General features: G+C 50.1%; 1 protein-coding gene across 3 annotated transcripts in view; it reads right to left on the reverse strand.

The window, feature by feature from the left end:
- The window catches only part of SHC3 (SHC adaptor protein 3), a 178,502-nt gene extending 171,353 nt beyond the window's left edge, over positions 1–7,149 (reverse strand). Inside the window, exons 1-2 of one of the 3 annotated variants that reach the window (XM_070065791.1) lie at positions 6,672–7,149; positions 5,675–6,533 (exon numbers count right to left, since the gene is read on the reverse strand). In XM_070065791.1, the coding sequence (XP_069921892.1) occupies positions 5,675–6,166 (492 nt within the window). In that variant the 5' untranslated portion in view covers positions 6,167–6,533; positions 6,672–7,149. The other 2 variants (XM_070065785.1, XM_070065801.1) reach the window with 2 other exon arrangements.
- Positions 7,150–21,161: the final 14,012 nt, after the last annotated feature.

Consider the following 21,161-nt stretch of genomic DNA (forward strand, 5'->3'; position numbering starts at 1 on the left):
CCAGGCCAGCATCCAGGAGCTTCATCCAGGTCTCCCACGTGGGTGCGGGGGCCCAAGGACTTGGGCCATCTTCCACTGCTTTCTCAGGCACATTAGCAGGGAGCTGAATCAAAAGTGGAGCAGCTGGGACTCGAACTGGCACCCAGTGGGATGCTGGCACTGAAGACAGAGGCTTAAAACACTGTGCCACAGCGCCAACCACCTCCTTTGGTATTTTTACTGGAAGTGCTGGCTTCTCCTTGCGGTTCCCTCTGGGTGCTGCTTCCATCTGTGGCTGACTGCTCTGCAAAGAACCCTCGTGGCAGTGTCTGCAAGCTTCGCCAGAGAGCTTTCTGCTGATCCCGCCATGCACGTCTGCGGGCCCCTTTCTCCCAGTCACAGCTCCGTGCTGGAGCAAGGAGCTGTCCTGGTCTTGAAGCCACTCTTTTCACCTCAGCCAGACTCCTGAGCCATAGAGACAGCCCCAGCACAACCAGCCTGCCTCTCCCCACAGCCAGCACACAAGGTCAGCGTGCTGAGCCCAAGTCTCCCTATCCTGGCCAAGCCCAGCCTGACCACTGTTAAGGAGCTGGGACTGGAACCAGCCTGCATGAGGGTGTGCATGTCTGCCTATGAGGCTTCCTGCTCCCAGGACTTTACCTAAATGGTATTTGTCATGTATTCCTTGGAAATAGGGCAATAGTCAAGGGTAAGCCTTGTGGGGAGGCCGAGAGCATCGGCCTGTTCTCTACAGGGTCAAAGTTTCACTAATCATTTATCTGTTAGGAGGATTTTTAAACACGAACATCAAAGAAATGGATGAGATCACTGGGTATTTCTGGAAATGTGATATTTACAATTTTCTCACAAGAAAGAAAACAGCTGCCGCCCAAAGTCATCACAAGTCATCTTCCTGTGATGTGTATGTTGTGTGTATGCATTTGGGGTGTGTGTGTGTGTGTGTGTGGTGGGTGGTGTGTGTGTATGTGTTGTGCAGTGTGTTCATTTAACATTATCTATGCTTGTTTCACATAAAAAGAGACACCACAGGTTTACCTATTCATGTCAAAATTTTCTCAGACTATTTAGACAAAATTTATATGTAGGCAATCCATACTATGAGATTTTTCAAGGCAAATTTTAAGGCACAAAGATCAACATTTAAAGTTCAACTCCACATTAAGGAACCATTTTAAATCTAGAACTAAAACCAAACTCCACCAATTCCACCATGATCCAGTACAACAGACACACAGGCGTTCCTCGGTTGTCAAGGAGTGCCTGTCTGGATAAGCCCATCATAAGCTGCAAACACCTCCCACACACCCTGGCCCAGCAGCACCGTGCCCTGCAGAACCCGGCTGCTCCCTGAGGAGCCCACCGACCCTACGGCTCACTGGGAGCTGCCCTGGCGACTGCCACCACCCAGAGGTGCCAGAGAGAATCCACCTGCAGGATGTGAGCCCAGGAACAACCCAAACTGAACACCCAAGCGTGGTTTCTGCCGAACGCCAAGCCCTTCACACCATCACAAAGTCTTAAGGTCCTAAGCTGGAACCTCACAATTCAAAGATCATCTGTACTCAAATAGCTTTGCTGATGGCTGTTCTGTATGGTCTTTGCTCACAGCTACCAAAACTTAGAGACTGGAAAAAAAGATGTACATATTTTAACAAAAACTAAGTGAAAAAAATAATGAATTTTAGAATAACTGCAATTTACACATACTATAAAGGCAGCAGCAGATTTATAAATAAAATATTTATCCCACCCCAAATATCATCAGATTCTCAAACGAGAGAAAGAAAATTATTTTGAAAGAGTTCTTGTCAAAACGAGGCTTTATCTGGGGGAATAGTTCGCTCCTTTTCTGACTCTTAAAATCTCTTCTAAATAGCTCATCATTTTGATTGCCAGTTAAGGTGTGACACTGTCTGACTGACGGGGTCATGGGCAAAATTTACAAATGGCTTAATCCTGCTCACTCAGTGCTGGTCTCCACGGTCTTAGCAGCTCTGAGCAGTGCTCACTTAACCTCATTGCTTTTAAACTGGGTCTGCCGATTCCTGCCGTAGGCACTTGGGTCACTTGGTGTCCTTTTTTAAGTTCGTGATGTGCTCTAAAGGGGAATCATTCTTTTGGGGGCCCCTTGTGGCCCACACAGTACTGCCTCCTTGTCCCAGCCTCATCCATCGCCCCATTGGGCGGCTCCAAAGCTGAAGCTCAAAGCTGCTCTTGTTTTGGGCCCAGAGACTCTTCCAGAACTAAACACCCAGAACAGGCATTTTGGTCTACTGGTTAAGACGCTGGTTAAGATGCCCACATCCTATTGTGGAGGGTATGGCTCCTGACTCAACTTCCTGCTATTGCAGTAGTGAGAGTTCAAGTGACCAGGTTCCAGCCATCCATGTGGACGACCTGGATTGAGCTCCTGGCTCCTAGTTCGGCCCACTGCCATCATTTGGGGTGAGAAGCAACCAGTGGAAGTTAACCTGTCTCTCTATATCCAACTCTGTCTGCCCCTCTGCCTATCAAATAAATAATTTTTTTAAAAGTAAAAAGATACAGGTGGAATTAGCCTTGCAAAAGAACTGAACATCCCTTCAGGTCCCTGAACTGTTCGTGTCCATCTTTCCTTCCTAACAAGGAGGAGCATGGAACACCAGCAGTAGCCCTGGAAGAGTGGGGCCCTAACCAGTTCTGACTTCAGGGCAATAAGAACTAAAAATGCACACCACCAACATCAATACCTGCTTGTATTTCTACCAACCTGTTAGGTCCAAATATAAAATAGTCTCTAATGGAATTTCAATCAAAATAGTCATTCTTTGCTGTTGGATTTTTCTTTTTTATCAAGGGCATATCTTGTCATTCACCCCCTTAAAATCCGCAAAAGAAAACACAGGTGTCAGGTGTGTGTAGAGGAGTAAAACGATGTCACCAGTGAAGCCAATCTGACCTGCATGCAAAACTCGAGCCGGGTAAGCCGGGGCCTTCCCCTTGTGTGTAACGATGATGGTAGGAAGGACCAATTGTGTATGTTAGAAGCTCTGAATTCTAGAGTGGCTCAGGAATTTTTCCACTTTTAAATTCTAGGTCCTTCCTTAATTAACGTTATGCAATGCTGCTCCAATAATCTGATGTTTCTGAGATGAACAAAACCCACCAGACTCTGCGTTCATCCTGCCTGCCTGCTCTCACGTAACCAGATGAAGTTGAAATGACTTGGAATTATAATTCCCATGTGTAATCTCCTACTCTCACCTGCAAGTAGGTATAGCAAGTATTCCTAGGAGAGAAGAAAATGTATAATGACAGAGAATGTGAATCTTCCATTTGGGGTTTTCCATTTGGGGCTTTCTTTAATTTAGGAAAAAGTCACATCTAAGAGAATAACACATCCTTTTCCCAGGCTCTCAACCTTTGGATCTCATCATTGACGTGCAGTCGTATTATAAAAGGTGCCCATTTCTATCCACCTGACATCATCTGCAGAACATTCGTGAATCAGTAAACACCTCCAGGCTGTGAATTTCCATTCAGTCTCATCATTTTTCAGTAAAACAAGTTCATCGTTTTCGACTCAACAGTGTGAGGATTTGCACATGTGTGCCAACAGAGGGCCATGTGATAATCTGAATCCTACAGGCACACGAGAAATAATCCTTTCCTGTCTGGTCTCCTCTCTTCGTGATTTCAAACTTCTCCAGGAAAGCCGAAACCATCAGTCTCCGACTCCATGACCAGCTGGCACCATGGCTCACAGCTGCTGATGCACAAGCGGCAAACCACGACAGCACAGAGCTCTTCGCAGCCCCCAGGACACAGATGGCGGGGAGCGGTCCCAGCCCTCACTACTGCTCATGCCCGATGCAGTCACAAAATCTTACACCCATAGAACGGCCACGCACAGCAGACCTAGTTTAATGCACTCACCATTGGATGGCCATATTTTGGCCAACAGAACTGGTTGTCTGCCTTCATTTTTCAAAAAGCAAAACCCTAAGAGATGTTTTTAAGGCAAGCTTTAAAGGCATAAGTTGGAGAATCGCCCTCCAATTTGAAAACTACCCTCTGTGTTCAACACAACCAGTACGAGACATCTTCAAAAAGTTCATAAATGTAGATTATGAAATAGGATTTTGCACCAAAATAAATCTATCTTTTAATTCCATTTTTTCCATGAACTTTTTGAAGTCCTCTTGAACAGAAAGCTTTGCCAACGTCTATTTATCTACTTTAAATGGAGAATTTTTTTTAACGACAACCCTACTAACACTGTATAAGCCATTAATATACTCTGCTGTCACAGTTTAACATCAAAATTGTCAGGTTTTTTTTTCTGGTTTTGGTTTTGGTCTTTCTTTTTGTTTTTGGCCCTTGGTTACATAATTTGAATAAGCAATGCAAGATTAGTATTCATTTCCTCTTAAGATAAACCCGACCAAATGTGCATATTTCATACTGATCTCCATCCCTTTTGGTAAAACACAACAATCCAAAATCAGAAGCTAAAATGCAGGTAAAATTAAAACACAGACTCACAAGAGAAAGGGACCCAATTTGTAACACCAGTGGTCACATTCAGTTAGCCACAAAGTGAACCACGTCCTTTTTATATCTTGGCTCCAAAATGCCCACGGTCCTACATCATACCTGGGGACACATTCTGGTGAATTCTTACACTGGGTCTGAGCCAGTGTTTACATCCTGCTGGCTTCTCAATGTTACCAGCACTCCGTGGGCGGAGAGTGTGTGTCTTTTCCAATAAAAAAAGTCACGCCTTGGAGTGGCAGGACTGAAATGACAATTTGGATCCTTCCCCCACTTGCCTAGGGGTAAAGCAGCTCACTGCTACCTGGCAGACAGGAGGCAACTGGTGTTGGGCACAGTAACTGAACTGGGCTGAGGAGTTCCTTAAATAGGGGAACGTGTTTGCATAAGGCAGGAATTGGACTGACTCTATCCTCCTTTTATAATTCTTTGTGCTGGAGGGGGAACAGGCCTGTGTAGACCCTGCCTGGTGCGGCGCCCCCTGCCCGGTGAACCTATTTAAGTGGAAGACCACAGTCACTGCCCAAAACATCCCAAAGGGTCTTTTTGCTGTGGTAAAGCAAAAGCGACCCTGGTGAAAGACTTAAACACCAGAGAAAGCCTTGCGGAGGGAGAAAGTAGAACCCTTTTAAGAGAAAGCATGACAGCGTTTGGCCTGGCTTGCCGGGGCTGGGGATTCTGGCTTTGGGGGGAAGAAAACGTACCCCCTCACCCCTCTCGATCCCCTACCGCCAGGGGAGCACACAGCAGAAGTAGTGACACTCCTGCACCTGTAACCCCAGGGACTGCACAGGTATTATTAGCGTGTTCCAAGTACACCAGGTAGGCCAGACCGCCGCGGCCTGGGACACTGGCCAGATATCGGAGGAAGCCAGGCGGTGAAGGCGCGCGCAAGGAGTGGAGCCCGGGAGCAACCAGGACAGGGCGAGGTCACCCAACCGTTCCACTTCTTCCCAACCGAGGCGGAAAAGGCGCATTTGTAGTTCTCTCCTCGCGGCTGCCAAGCGAACAGCTCACTGAGGAGCGCCGCGCGACTGCCCGCCCCGAACGCGGCAGTCCTGGGCGCCCCCCGCACCCCAGGCTGCAGCGGACCTGCCTGCCCCACCGAGGTGGCCCTCGTCGGGCCCGTGCGCGCACCTACCTTGACCACGTAGGTGACTCCCGGCCCCAGCACCTGGTCGCTGGCGTGCGGCGCCCCCTGCGGGGGTCTGGGCAGCGGCTCGTCGCCCGGCCGGCCCTTCCTGGAGGCGCTCATGCTCACGGCCGGAGCGCGGGGCGCGGGGGCCGCGCTGCCGTCCGGGGCGGCCAGGCTGGGCGCGCTGCAGCTGCCCGAGAGCCGCGCGCCCGCCCGCTCCCGGGCGGCCGACGACAGGCCGCGAAGGCCGGAGCTGGAGAGTTTCAGGTGGGACACCTTGTGGAGCAGGTGGCCCAGGCTGCCGGGCCCATCGTCGGGCGCCTTGCGCAGCGCCTCGCCGGACACCAGGTAGGGCGCCGCCGCGGGGGTCGCGCGCGCCGCCGAGACCTTGCCGCCGCCGCCGCCGCCGCCGCCGCTCACCGACAGGCTGTGGAGCAGGTCATCGACCGATGTCACCGAGTCATTCCTGAAGCGGTTGTACTTGGTGCGCGGAAGCATGCCCCTCCGTGGACTCGCCACATCCGCCCGGGCGCTGCTGGTGCCGGCCCCGGCGCGGGCTGCCGCGCATAGCAGGCGAGCCGCGGGCCCCGCAGCGGGACAGAACCTGGGGGTCCCGGGACAGCCTCTTGGAGAGGGACGACAGAGCCGGGGCGCGGTGCCCTCCCGCCACTAGAAGCCAGCGCCGCGGCGGCCTCGCAGCCCGGGCCCCGGAGCCCGCTGCCTGGGGTTGCACGTTCGCTCTGCTAAAGTCATAGTTGCTCTCTGATGGAGCGCCCAGCTGCTCTGGGCTGCTCACAGCGAAATCAGACTCACTGGGAGAGGAGACCCTTCTCAACAAAGGCTCGTGAGCGCTGCAAATCACTTCCTGTTGGGAAAAAAAAAGAGAGAGAGAGAGAAGAGAAAAAACGACATCCACGCGCAGTCAGCACACTGGAGCCAATCAATTCTCAAACTGCCTTTTTCTACCTCCCCAGATATTTCCTTCCGACCGTTGGTGTCTCACCTCCCCATCCCCCCGCCTCCACCCGGCGACTGTGCCAAAGGTAAATCCAGGTCCTCAGGTGGAGCACAGGGACTTGGTGAAACCCCTTCTTCTGGGTTAGGTTTGCCTCTTCCCTGCTCAGCGCCTCTGGGTGAGCCTGCGAAAGTGACGGCGACGGGTTAAAACGTGACGAAGGCTTTTTAAGAATAAGCCTTGAGCGAATCCGGTTGGATTCTGATTGGAAAGGCAGCAGGAATTTTTGGATAGGAAACAACAACAACAAAAAGGAAATATTCACCCCCCAGGTGAACATAAAATACCAGTTTCCTGGGTTTTTCTTTTTATTTTCCAATCCACACAGCGGCCATGACGAGTGTCTGTGGCAATGCAGTTTTTCCAAAAAGAAAGAAAATCTGCCTATGAACTTCTATGCAGTGGCAATCAAGGGGCCTCCCTGCTCATTTGCAGGCGTCTTCTCCAGCCAGGGTTAAACTGAATGTCTACTTCCAAAAAAAAAAAAAAAAAAAAAAAAAAGAATGCTCCTTTGATGAGGGGTAACAGGCTCCAGAAATCCACTCCCCCCAAAAAAGGGGGAGCTGTGTTTGAAGCTTTATCCCAACTGAATGTGTTTCATCTCTGGAAAAACGCCTGAGGATCGCCACCAATACATTGCAGTGTGTGCCTTCGGTTGCTGCTTGTGACCCTGCAGTCAGGAAGGAAAAAAATGCGGTTGTTCTCATTGCACATCAAATCCACAGGAAAAAAGAAAAAAAAAAAAGCCTTCTTTTCAGGAGCCCAGCTCAGGCTTGCCAGCGCCAGCACAGGCCTGACTCCTGCCAGTCAACCAAAGCCCCCAAGAATATTCGCCCAGGACTCTGCAGCCCGCCGGCCCCTTCCTGGGCAGGCTCTGCCAGTCTTCTCAGGCATTCAGAGAACCTGCTCCACCGTGGAGACTGTCAAAGTTTTCCAGCAACTTTGGGGCGAGCAAATGCATTCACCCGCCCTGAGTCTTCTCTCGCCCGTAACTGGGCCTGTGCACCACCCGAAGTCCTTGCACCGGGCTCCGCGCACCCGGGCTTAGGGAGCGAGGCTCACGGCGAGCGCGCGGGTGCGGCCGGCGCCGCGGACGCACGGGCGCAGAGGAGCCGCGGCGTCCCCGGCGCAGCAAACGCGTCCCCGCAGCTCCCCGCCGGTGCCGCAGCCCTGGCACAACAGCCGCCCAGCATTCATTTTTTCCCTGTCCCTGGTCTGCATAGCAACAGCCAAGGCACACCCCATGGACGATGTTGATGCTTCTCAAAGTCCCCCCCCAAATCTGAAGCAAAACAGCCCTGTCATTCCCAAACCGTGATCTTCATTAGAAGCAGACAAAAGCAGCAAAATGTGAATGAATGCTGTTTGTGTGAATGAAAGGGCTAGCGAGCGAGCCAGCGATTCTGTGAATGAAGCAGGGCCTTGCAGCCGGTGCCAGGCAATCCCCTGGGCTCCGGCGGGCCTCAGCCAATGGGCGGCCGCCCCGGTGACTCATTCAACAAAGGCTCGCTCAATAGTGGAAGATTCCATTTCAATCAAAGGCGGGATCTGTTACCCCACGGCAGTGTGGGAAGAAAAAAAAAACCTACCCAGCAGGATCATAAAGATGCGAGGCTGAGGGAGAGGGGACGGACAGCTGCTGTGGGGAGAGGGGGAGTCGTTTCACCGGAAAATTCCAGATCCCTTGGTCAGGGATGAGTGCGAACGGGCCGCCCCCAAACTTGCACTCACCCGTTCATTTACATTAGGGAACTGCCATGAATGTGCCATTCGGCTCGGCTTTTATTATGAATGTACATGGCAGGCGCATTCAAAACCCAGGCTCTTCGCCCTTGAGTTTTTTCCGTGGAAGGAATACAGAGCACCTGTGGGTGGTCTGAGTCTCCAAGGGAAGGGGGGGAAATGCAAAGCTACACCTTTAACCCTTTAGTCAACAGCAGGCTTTCTATTTATTGTCTTTCTTATAATGAAGCCAAAGGAGGGAGACAGGTCATTGTCAACCATAGCAGTATAGATAAATGCACTACAGATGAAAAGGTGCCATCAAAGAGGTGAGTCAATATTCCAAGAGCACAGTCGTTCAATGAAACCACACGTACCTGGGAAGGTGGTGTCGAGGTTTTGAAACACGGCAGGAGAGAGAGAGAGAGAGAGAGAGAGAGAGAGAGAGAGAGAGAAGGTCAGAGCCATCATCACATCGTGCACAGAAGCCCACACGCCTGGCTCACAGGGGAGCCCTTGCTCTCACTGGAAGCCAAATGATTGCATTAGGCCCTATTGCAGAAAATGCAGTGTCTCCTCTATCAGCCTGAGACGATGTAGAGATGGGTGAGACAGGGGGCTGCCAGGTTAGGTCACAAGCAATGTGAGCGAAACGTTCACAGTCTGTGCCGTGATTTGTATACGATGTGTCTCCTCTGAAAACTCATATTGAAATCCAATGCCCATTGTGAGGCATTGAAAGGGTGGAAACTCAACCCAACTGCAGCGTTTCCTTTGGGAGGAGATTCAGATGCGGTAAGGCCATCAGGGTGGCGCTCCAGTATTGAATCCTGGTCGCTTTATAAGAAGAAGGAAAGAGAATGCACTTACAGCCGAGATTCTCTGATGGAGCTGGTAGTGGGGGCTGCTTGCCCCCAGCATCCTGTAACCCGAAATCTCACCCTGAGTAGAGTACAGGGGGAAGCTGCATTCTTGACTTAGACAATTAGGTGGAGTTGAACCCATTGGCTAATAAGGCTCAACTCCTCAACAGGAGGAGGAACACAGGCAGGTTGGAGAGAAAGGAGAGGGCTGAGTGTTGATGGTGTGCGGGTGGCACAGGTCTCCATGTAGAACTGTCCAGTGCTAACAAGCAGTCAGAACTGGAGGTTGAAATGTGAAAATGCCAGGCTCTGCAGTTAGTAGCTAAGCACAAATTGTCACGACTTGGAGAACTATGGAAACCTGATCAATGGGTGCCATGGAAGGAAGCATTTCAAAAGAAAATCCATGATAATTAACAAGTATGGTGGTGACCACTGTAACTCCCTTGACTGAGTATCCCCATGCACCAAGCAATGGTCATGGTTATAGACACAGGTAGTTAGTTTACATCCCATTTTGCACAAAAAGAAATCAAGGCTTAGAGGAGTTACAAAATGTGCCAGGACGACAATGGGTTAGGAACAGGCAGAGGGCAAGTGATTTCACTCCAAAGCCATGTTCATAACCATAGAATCACAGTGATTCAGCTGTGGCCGTTTGGTGCCTGCATCCCATATTGGGATGCCTGGTTCAAGTCCTGGCTCCACTCTCTATTCCAGCTTCCTGCTAATGTGCATCCTGGGAGATAGCAGATGGTCTCTGCCATCCATGTAGGAGACTCAGATTGCTTTCCTGGCTGCTGGCTTCAGCCTAGCCCGGCTCTGACTGTTGCAGGCATTTGGGAAATGAGGCAGTAGATGGGAAAACTCTCTCTCTCTCCCTCCCTCTCTCTCTCTCTCTCTCCCTCTTCACCTCACCTATTCTTAATCTGTCTTCCCACATTTCAAATACATAAAATCAATTTATTTAACAAATAAACAGAACCACCATGTTTCAGAGAGATTGCAAAAGGTCCCTGCTGAGACCCATCCTTTGCAGGTAGTGATTATCCTTCACTGGACATCTTAGCAAAGAGAATGGCATCAACTGAATGGAGGGGAGGAGGTGAGTGAAAGGTCATACTTCACAGAAGTTGAATGGGTCACAAGGTAAGATATAAGGCAATAACTCAAAATACAGAAGAGATAAGGTCCAGTGTTGTGGCTCAGTGAGTTAAGCCACATCTGGGATGTTGCCAAGCCATATGATTTCAAGTTCCAGCTGCTCCCCTTCTAATCCAGCTCCCTGCTAGTGCACCTGGGAAGGTAGCAGAAGCTGTACTAGGCCAGCGCCGCGGCTCACTAGGCTAATCCTCCGCCTTGTGGCGCCAGCACACCGGGTTCTAGTCCCGGTCGGGGCACCAGATTCTGTCCTGGTTGCCCCTCTTCCAGGCCAGCTCTCTGCTATGGCCCGGGAGTGCAGTGGAGGATGGCCCAAGTGCTTGGGCCCTGCACCCCATGGGAGACCAGGAGAAGCACCTGGCTCCTGCCATTGGATCAGCGCAGTGCGCCGGCCGCAGCGCACCGGCCGCAGCGCACCGGCCGCTGCGGCCATTGGAGGGTGAACCAACAGCAAAGGAAGACCTTTCTCTCTGTCTCTCTCTCTCTCTCACTGTCCACTCTGCCTGTCAAAAAAAAAAAAAGAAGAAGAAGAAGCTGGACTAAGTATTTGGACCTCTACCACCCGCATGGAACAACCAGATGGTGTTCTAAGCTCCTGGTTTCCACCTGGCTCAGCCCCTGTTTTGGAGGCCATTTGGGGAGTGAACCAGTGGATAGAAGATCTGTCTCTCCCTTTCTACTCTTTCAAATAAATCAATCTTTATTTAAAAAAAAAACATAAAGCAGATGATGGAAGAGTTGGGAATGTGTGTGCAGTAAGGGAATGTGTGTGCAGTAAGCAGCATGGGAAAAATGAAGATTTGGGAAAGGGTGAGAGGCAAGAACAAAAGTGGAGCCACTGCCCTCATGTGGATGTCAGTGGCCTCACCTTTGCAGGTGACAAGCAAATCATTCAGGGCCTGGGTGGGAAACAAGAAAACCCAGAATGGTTCAAGTGTAGAGGCTTTAACTTAAAGGACATTTATGGAGATGGGGTTAAGTCAGTCCAAGAGGATGGTCCTGCACCAGGGAGTCAAAAGAGGAAGAATGATTGGTGCCTTAGGGCTGAAGGGATAAGAAGACAATGGAGTCACGGGAGCCAGTGGAGTCCCAGCTGGCATTCTGGAGGAGCTTCACAGAACAGCTGTGGTCTGAGAACAAATTATCTGAGGAAGATGCAGAGAAGAAAGACCCAGGCTCGCTCTCTTCCTGATCTCTCATCTCCTGTTGGTGTTGCCCATTGGCCAAACCCAGGAACCAGAGGTCCAGGGAGCCTGGAGAGAGGACCACTTTGGGAAGGCTGCCCCCAGGCACGTGGCTGAGGGGAGGAGGACCACAGCCAGCACTATAAGAGTATCTGCAGTTAAGTTTGTCAGTGATCGTGGGAGGGACTCCAGGATTTTACACCTAATTTGGATGTTACTCCTGATTGTCTCTGTGAATCAAAGACACTATCATACTTAAAAAGTGAGTGGATGCATTTAAGTAAGGATCTGAGTAGCAGGTAAATGCTCAGAGTGTCTTCTGAGGATGGGAATATTAACAGACAGGATAAGGAAAGGGACTGCCATGTGGCATCCCGGTCCAGCCACAGTTCTGGGGTGTCCCTGACAACAGAGGTGTGGTTTTTCCTGTGTTTCCCTGCCTAAGTCTGAGCTAGAAGAGGGTGAATTGTTAGATAGGAGGGTCCATTCAGGGATGAAGGCAGACGAGGGAGGGTGTGGAGACCATAAACCAGCAGGCACTGGGGATGGGGGATGGGATGGAAGAAGGAGAGAGACGGATGTGGCTACTGGAGGACCAAGCTCAGGCCCAGAACTCTCACAGCTCCCTGTGGGGGGAGGCACAGCCTGGGACCTTTGGGATATGAATCAGAGAGGAGTGGACAGATGGGAGCAGAAGACCCCTACTGGTACTTCCTAATGCATAAGTGGGAAAGGGGGAAGCCCCACCAGAGGGGTTCCAGTTTCCTTAAAGCCAGAAATTGGGGTCATCCTGGGAGGAATCTGGTGTTGCAAAGGAGCTATTTTCCTGGAATTGCATGAAAAAATGGGGTGGCCAGGCTCCAGGGGAAGGGTGAATGAGAGCACGGTAGTTCAGAAAAGAAGCAACAAGGGTCATACCTTGACTTGACCATGGAGGGAGGGCTCCTGAATTCGAGATGCAGATCTGCTGTCTCAGAGACCCTCGGTGACCATCCGGTGGAGGGGAGGAAACAGGGCTGAGTGTGGGACTTTCAGTGGTGTGAGGATGCTCTGAGAAAGCTCACCCAACAGTGTGACACAATCATTCAGCACCAAGGAGAGTTCCTTACACCAAGAGCCCTGCCCTGGGCTCTCCTCTGAAGGGCAGGTCTTGAGCCTCTGCCAGCTCCGAGGAAGGCTCAGAGCCACTGGTTCAGCAAGCCACAGCACTCCTCCATCAGTTCTGTATTTATTTCTCAGGTTCAAAGTACTCATCCAGGCCGGCGTCACAGCTCACTAGACTAATCCTCCGCCTTGCGGCGCCAGCATACCAGGTTCTAGTCCCGGTCGGGGCGCCGGATTCTGTCCCGGTTGCCCCTCTTCCAGGCCAGCTCTCTGCTGTGGCCAGGGAGTGCAGTGGAGGATGGCCCAAGTGCTTGGGCCCTGCACCCCATGGGAGACCAGGAGAAGTACCTGGCTCCTGCCATTGGATCAGCGTGGTGCGCCGGCCACAGCACGCTGACCGCGCGGCCATTGGAGGGTGAACCAACAGCAAAAAGGAAGACCTTTCTCCCTCTCTCTCTCTCTCACTGTCCACTATGCCTGTCAAAAACAAACAAACAAACAAAGTGCTCATCCAAGCAGCTCCAGCTCCCCCCGTCCACGTGAGTTATGTGTTGTGGGACAATTCTTCAGAGGCAGCTGCTTGCTGCATCAGGCACCGTGTTGAGCCCTCCATGTGGGTCCATCTAATCCTCAGAAACCCTACCTGGCCAGTTCCATTATTCCCCCTTCTCATAGATGAGGGCACTGGGGCCAGGAGAGTCTCAATGACTTCCCAGAGAGAGACACAGTTAGCAGGTGGCAAAGTAGCAACTTCTACTAAAGCCAGCTTGACCTAGCATCCCCGCAAGGACAACCCTGCAAGAAGGGGTGTCCTCATTCCAGCTCTGCTGCTCTTCAGCTCCCACCTCCATGGAGGGAGGGTAACAACTCAGCCTACCACCCCCTCACACGGTTGCCATGGTGACCAGGCGGCCAAGCACAAGAGCATGCGGGCTCAGCAAGAGGTGTTTTATTATGATTGGGGAAACCAGCAAGCCTCTTCCTACTTTACACAGAAAAAGGGGACAGAGTGCACCCTGGGGAAACCCATGGACATGCTGGCTGCATTAGCAAAAATGAAGACGGAGAGGACAGCTTTAACACACTTTGGAAACAGGTGCACCCTAGAGCAACAAAGCAAGAAAAACGATTCTCATTTCAGATGGAAGAATCCCAGGGTACAGTCTCTCAGAAACAAAGTGAGAGAATTACAGGGTATACATGCTATGATGCAGCTAGGAGGCTGCTGAGTGTTTAAAAATAGTTGCTTGATTAAAATATGAGGACACTTCAAAAAGCCCATGGAAATGGAATTCAAAGTTAAGTTTATTTCAGTGCAAAAAAAATTGAAATCCATGCATACTTTTCTCATAAGACACATTTTCCAGGGACTTCTTGAAGAACTCAGATGTAGGAGCTTCATTTCATCTGTAAAATAGGAAATTAGAGCTTTTCCTGGAGAACTAATTCATTTAGAAATATCTTAATGAGAATCCATATTCCCTTCAGTGCCTCAACTATATGCATATCTAGTTCAATATAGAAACAATTTCACGTGCCTCCTTTTTCCTTTAAAAGACCTATTTTTAGAGTCTGTGAGTGTTATAATCTTCACAAATACATACAGTGAGTGAATAATATTCCATGTAGTTGAGATATCATCACCCCCTTGGATCCACTCCTGTCACTACACGCTTTGGCTGTTTCCAATGTGTCAACGCTGCCAACACTGCCACGTGACAGCCTCTGCCCGGCGGCTGGTTTTGTGTCTGTTGCACTATTTCTCCGTGTAATTCACAGGCGTGTGGGCATTTTCATAATTCATGATTATTTGTTAAAGGTTTCATCAGTGTTTACTGCCAACAGTGATCACTAGGAGCACATTAATTTCCTTGTGACCTCAGCACCTTTGGATTTTATTATTTTTGATGTTTCCATTCATATCAAATGATTATGAGATGGTTATTCAAGGGTGTGTGGCTTTCAGTTGGTGGAGTGAATTATGGTATGTATTATTATATTATACACATTATTATATGTACATGTGTTATACCCATATAGATAAAATATATTAGCATGTATAGTTATGTATAATCATAATACAAAATTTGCTAGGCTGCTGCCCACTGGTCAGCTCCAAACCAAGAGCCCTGAGATTCGCCAGACCTCGGAGAGGTGTAGTCTGCCTGCTCACTTGAATCCTGTGGACTTCCCCTAACACTGCTGTGAAAAATAGCCTCACAGGGCAGCCGTTTGGCACAGGATAAGATGCGGCTTGCAACACCCGCATCCCATCTGGACTGCCCGTGTTTGAGTCGCAGCTCTACTCCCGACCCCAGGCCTCGTGAGAGGCAGCAGGTGATGGCCAAAGTACTTAGGACCCTGCCACCCAAGTGGGGGGCCCAGACTAAGTCCTGGCCCCTGGCTTCAGCCTGGTCCAGTCACCGCCCCCAGACTGTTGCAGGCATTTGGGGAGTGATCCAGCAGTTGGGGGATCTCTCTCACAGACTGTCTGTCTCCATCTCTTTCTCTGACGTTCAAGAAAAATAATTTTTTGATGACCTCATTTTGAGCCTCAGATTTGTTCGTATTTGCAGTAGCGTTTTAACTACTTTTAATTAGATTATTTCTTCCAGACTCTGTGGGTTTTCCCTATAGTTGTCAAATGTTTATCATTTTTACCTTTTTTTGATAAACATTTTAGCATATATATAATTATGCATAATGTAGTCACATATGTTATGTAAGTCTCTATACATTATATAACATTAAGCACTACGATTTACACATAATTACATATACTTGCATATAACCTATATTGGTATAATATTTGTGTGCATTAATTATATGAATTATTTCTCATTCATATGGATAAATTTTGCATTATGATTATGCATAACTATATGCTAATATATTTTATCTATATGGATATAATACATATACATATAATAATGTATGTAAAATTTGATAATACATATAATAATGTAATATAATAATATATATGTATACTATTTCTCATTCAAATGGATGTTAAAATTTATAGATATTTCTGGATACTAATATATAGGCTACACCTGCGCAATATTTGAATCTATTCCTGGTATGTACTAACTCCTCCTATGGAGGAATCATGCGTTATGATTGACACATTATATAAAACCTGTATTGGTGCACAGAGACTCAGCAGCAGGCACAGAGGCATTGATCCCTATACAGCAACCCCCCCACCAGGAGCCCACAAAGAGGGACTGCCGAGCCTCCACGTTTCCACGCAAGCTGAGAAGCCACTGGTGCCGTGCGGTTCTCAAACCCGAGCCAGCGCCGAGTTCCCCGGCCACACACACTCATCTCCAGCCCTATTGCACGACTTCTGAGTCAGCAGGGGTGGGTGTGGCTCCCAGGTGACCACAACTCCACTTGGTTGATTCCCAAGCAAAGCAGGCCTGAGGGTCCCTCAGCCACTGAGTAAAACTGCAATCCCACACTGAAAGCTGAACTGGATGCACGGAGCACAGAGCACAGCCCAGCCTTCCAGGTACGGCCAGGTGGCCAGCCCGGACAGGGCTAGCGAGACAAGTTTCTGGCACAGTCGCTGTCGCAGTGTCTTCATGGCACTCCAGAGAAGCCTCTGACAGGAAGTCCCTCCCCAGCAGGGTTCCCAGCTGCCTGCAAATCCGAGGAAGCCCCTGGCGAGCTTCCTAGTCAAGGAAGCCAGGAATTCCAACCAAGAACCCCTCAAAATAACAGCATTCACTAGAAATCTGTGTCTGGGAGTCTTCGAAGTACCTTCAATGTGCTTCCAAGCTCACGCTGCTTCATAGATGGAGAGACCGAGACACCAAGTGGTCAGCTCACTCAGTCAAGATCACAGACTAGTCGGGTAGGGCCAGAGATGAGGCTTGGACGTTCCAGCTCTGTACAGCCCGTGTATTAGCAAGACCAGGTAGTTGGGCGGGGAGAGCAAAGGGCAGGCGGCCGCAGGGAAGGGCTTGGCTGGAAACGTGCTTAAAAAGCCTGCGTGACCCCCAGCTCTCCTTTCCGCTCGGCACACCTAAGCCGTAGCATCTGCCTGCCCAGCAGTTTTGCTCTACAGAAGGCATCTGTCCGGGGGCCATGGGACAGGTGAGCAAGAGGGCCCCCCAGGAAAATGGAGGTGGGCAAGGTGTTCACATGAGCTCCCAGTGGAGCCTTCCTGCTCCTTCCCACGCCAGCTCCACTCTGCCTCCGGGGAACCGAACGGGCCTGGTAGGCAGCCTCCTTGATTACCCCCAGGTAGCTCCCCCAGCAGCAAGCGGACAGCCAGAGGGCAGGAAACGTCTGGGGACACTGTCACCAGGAAACCTAGGGAGGAAAACTAGAAGAAAAGGCAGCTGGGAGGAAGCAGATGTTGTAGAGGGGAAGACAGAACTGTTAAGAGCAGGGCTGGTGTGGGACCGCGGGTTAAGCCACTGCCAGTCACACCCGCATCCCAGGGGCTCCAGTCCTTGCTACTCCACTTCTGGTCCAACCCCTTGCTAGTATGCCTGGGATGGCAACACAGGACAGCCCGAGTACTAGCGCCCCTGACCCCCATGTGAGAGATCTCCTGGCTTCCACCTGGCCCAGTGCTAGCTGATAGAAGATCGCTTTCTCCTCTCTCTCTCTCTCTCTCTCTCTCTCTCTGTATGTGTGTGTGTTCCCTAGCTCTCTGTGACTCAACTTTTCAGATAAAGAAAATAATAAATCTTCTTAAAAAAGAATTTTAAAAAACAGTTAAGAACATCCTCAAAGAAATTAGGTTTGCACCTGTGAAACAGACAAACTGCCTGACATGAGAGAGATGGGGCTTGGGGGGAAGAAGGATGGCAGGAGACAGGGAAGAAGAAGCAAAGCACATTACTAGATGAAAATAATCTTGAAGATTAAACTTAGATGTAGCACATCCGTTAGGCAGGAAGTTAGCAATTAGCCTCTGTGTGTGAGAAGAGCCTAGGGAAACTAACACCTACAGCAGCCCAGCATCTGCATCCAGTATCTGCATTTCGAAGTCCTACCCTACCCTGATCCCCTTGGAGGTGGCCCCGCCCCTTCTATCGGGCCTGGTAAGCATCCTTCCTCGAAGGCCAGCTGTCGCTCCCCGTCTTCATGGAGGAACGACACAGGACCCTGCGCTGTTCTTTTGTCTGCTTGGCCCTCCCCGGGTTTGCTGCTGGTTCTTCCCGGGTTGGCTACCGTCCCTTCCACCTCCGTGGAAGGGCGGTTCCCCCTGCCACATTCCCCACTTCCGCGGGGGAGCGGCACACCGCCGGCCGGCTCTCTCGGGGGCTGCACAGGTGTTCCCCTTAGATGTTCCTGGTGCATGCCGTCTCTCTCCTCCTTTATAGTCCTCTTCCACCAATCCCAACTCTGCTACCCACACGCCGAGTACGCTGCTCTCCTCCAATCAGGAGCAGGTCCCACAGTTTATTGGTTGAACTGGAGGCAGCTGTGTAGAAGCTGTTTCCCTTCTCAGCGCCATATTGTGGGAAAGTAGATGCATAGAATAAGTCTTAATTCCAGTAACTTAGTCTAGTCCAAGTTGCTCCCAGTTGCTCCCCACAGCTGGCACCCTAGAGAGAAGCCCCTTGGCTGACACCAGCCAGGCTTCCCCTAACAACCTCAGTGGTAAACTTGGAAAGCAATTTTTCGTATTTACGCCCAGCAAGTCTTTTGTTATGGAGGAAGAAGAGAAGAAAAAAGGCAGAAAGGCAAGACCCATGCCCTTAAAAATCCCAGCCTGGATGTCATCTAGGCATTCCCTATCTCTCGGGTTCCATCTGAAGAGTACCCATCCAGTCTTACCGATGTCCATACCCTAATAAACCTTGCTTTCCACTGCTCTCTGTCCCAAATCTGAATACTTGTTTGCTGGAAGCCAAGGACAGAAGGCTTTTTCTCCAGTGACACATCCATTTCATGCATGGATTGGACAGACAGGTTAAGGAAATGTAGAAAACAGAGCAAAAATACGCAGTGGTGCAAACTGGGAAAGCAAAGAGAACAAATGAGACAAGCAGCCCAGAAGGCCTACGGCTCTCCTTACAAAAAGCGCAGGACATGAGAAGTGAAGACGCAGGTGAAGGCAACAGTCAGGGAGTAACACAGCAAAAGTCCCCAAACTGAGGCCGTGAAGTCCACTGTGGAGGTGCCCACCACACTGACAGGTGAACAGACACTGTGTGAGTGCCCCCAGGTGCCCACCACACTGAGTGATGGGGACACAGACACTGTGCAGTGCCCCCAGGTGCCCACCACACTGAGTAATGGAGACACAGACATTGTGTGCAGTGCCCCCAGGTGCCCACCACACTGAGTGATGGGGACACAGACACTGTGTGCAGTGCCCCCAGGAGCCTACCACACTGAGTGATGGGGACACAGACACTGTGTGAGTGCCGCCAGGTGCCCACCACACTGAGTGATGGGGACACAGACACGGTGTGAGTGCCGCCAGGTGCCCACCACACTGAGCGATGGGGACACAGACGCTGTGTGCAGTGCTGCCAGGTGCCCACCACACTGAGTGATGGGGACACAGACACGGTGTGAGTGCCCCCAGGTGCCCACCACACTGAGTGATGGGGACACAGACACGGTGTGAATGCCGCCAGGTGCCCACCACACTGAGTGATGGGGACACAGACACTGTGTGAGTGCCGCCAGGTGCCCACCACACTGAGTGATGGGGACACAGACACTGTGTGCAGTGCCGCCAGGTGCCCACCACACTGAGTGATGGGGACACAGACACTGTGTGCAGTGCCCCAGGTGCCCACCACACTGAGTGATGGGGACACAGACACGGTGTGAGTGCCCCCAGGTGCCCCCCACACTGAGTGATGGGGACATAGACACTGTGTGAGTGCTCCCAGGTGCCCCCCTCCACTGAGTGATGGGGACACAGACACTGTGTGAGTGCTCCCAGGTGCCCTCCCCCACTGAGTGATGGGGACACAGACACTGTGTGCAGTGCCCCAGGTGCCCACCACACTGAGTGATGGGGACACAGACAGGCTGTGTTGGGAAGCCTCAGGCAGATAGAAAAGGACTTCCACTCAGATCTGGATAAGACAAGGATATCCACTTTCACCACTCTTTTTCCATACAGTTCTGGAAATTTTAGTGAGGGCAATTAAGGAGGTGAAGTTAGTAAATGGCACCAAATTGGAAAATAGGAAGTCAAATATTCCATGTTTGCAATTGACATGATATTGTACGTGGAAAATCCTAAACCTACCAAAAAGCTGTAAGAATTGATAAACCAATTCAGTAAAGTTGCAGGTTACAAAATAAACGTACAAAAAAAAAAAAAAACAGTAGTTTTCTTGTATGCTAATGATGAACTCACAGAAAGAGGAATTAAGAAAGAATTCCAATTCACAATAGCCACAAAAATAAAATCAAGTATCTAGGAATAAATTGAACCAAAGAAGTGAAAGATCGCAACAATGAAACTTATCAAACACTAATGAAAGAAATCATCCAGGACATAAAAAAGTGGAAAAATATTCCTTGCTCATGGATCGGAAGAATCAATATCATTAAAATGTCTATACTGCCCAAAGCAATCGACAGATTCCGTGGAATCCCTGTCCACGTGGGAGCCCAGAAGAAGCTCCTGGCTCCCGACCTCTGACGGCTGTTGCAGCCATCTGGAGGAGTGACCCAGCGGATGGAAGACACCTCTCTCTGTAACTCTGCCTTTCAAACACACACACAGTGAGAAACTGGATCTCTCACACATGGCCAGGGAATCTAAAATGGTATAGCCACTCTAGAAAAGAATTTACCAGTTTCTTAAAAATACAAAATATACAATGGCCACGTGACCCAGCAATTGCCTCCCCCGCCCCCAGCACTGATCCCAGAGAGAGGAAAATACCTGTACACCGATGCTCATAGCAGATGTGTTTCTTGAGGATGGCCCAAGTCCTTGGGCCCTGCACCCCATGGGAGACCAGGAAAAGCACCTGGCTCCTGCCTTCGGATCAGCGTGGTGCGCCGGCCGCAGCATGCCGGCCACGGTGGCCATTGGAGGGTGAACCAACGGCAAAGGAAGACCTTTCTCTCTGTCTCTCTCTCTCACTGTCCACTCTGCCTGTCAAAAAAAAGACAAAAAAAAAAAAAAAAAAAAAAAAAAGATGTGCTTCTTGAATCCTAAAGAAGAATGGGATGGGAGAGGGAGTAGGAGGTGGGATGGTTTGGGGGTGGGAGGGGGGAAGGGGGGAAGAACCGCTATAACGGGAAACTTGTACTTATGAGATTTATATTTATTAAATAAAAGCTTTCTATTAAAAAACAGATGTATTCCTAATAGCCAAAAAACTAGCAATGGCCCAGTTTTTCTGTGGGTGAACGGCCTAACAAGTCTGATACACTCCTAGCCTGGAATAGGACTGAGCTATACAAATAATGAAATCATTGGCTTACACAACAAGCGCATGAAT

Source organism: Oryctolagus cuniculus, chromosome 1 (assembly GCF_964237555.1).
Source record: "Oryctolagus cuniculus chromosome 1, mOryCun1.1, whole genome shotgun sequence".
Classification (NCBI taxonomy): domain Eukaryota; kingdom Metazoa; phylum Chordata; class Mammalia; order Lagomorpha; family Leporidae; genus Oryctolagus; species Oryctolagus cuniculus.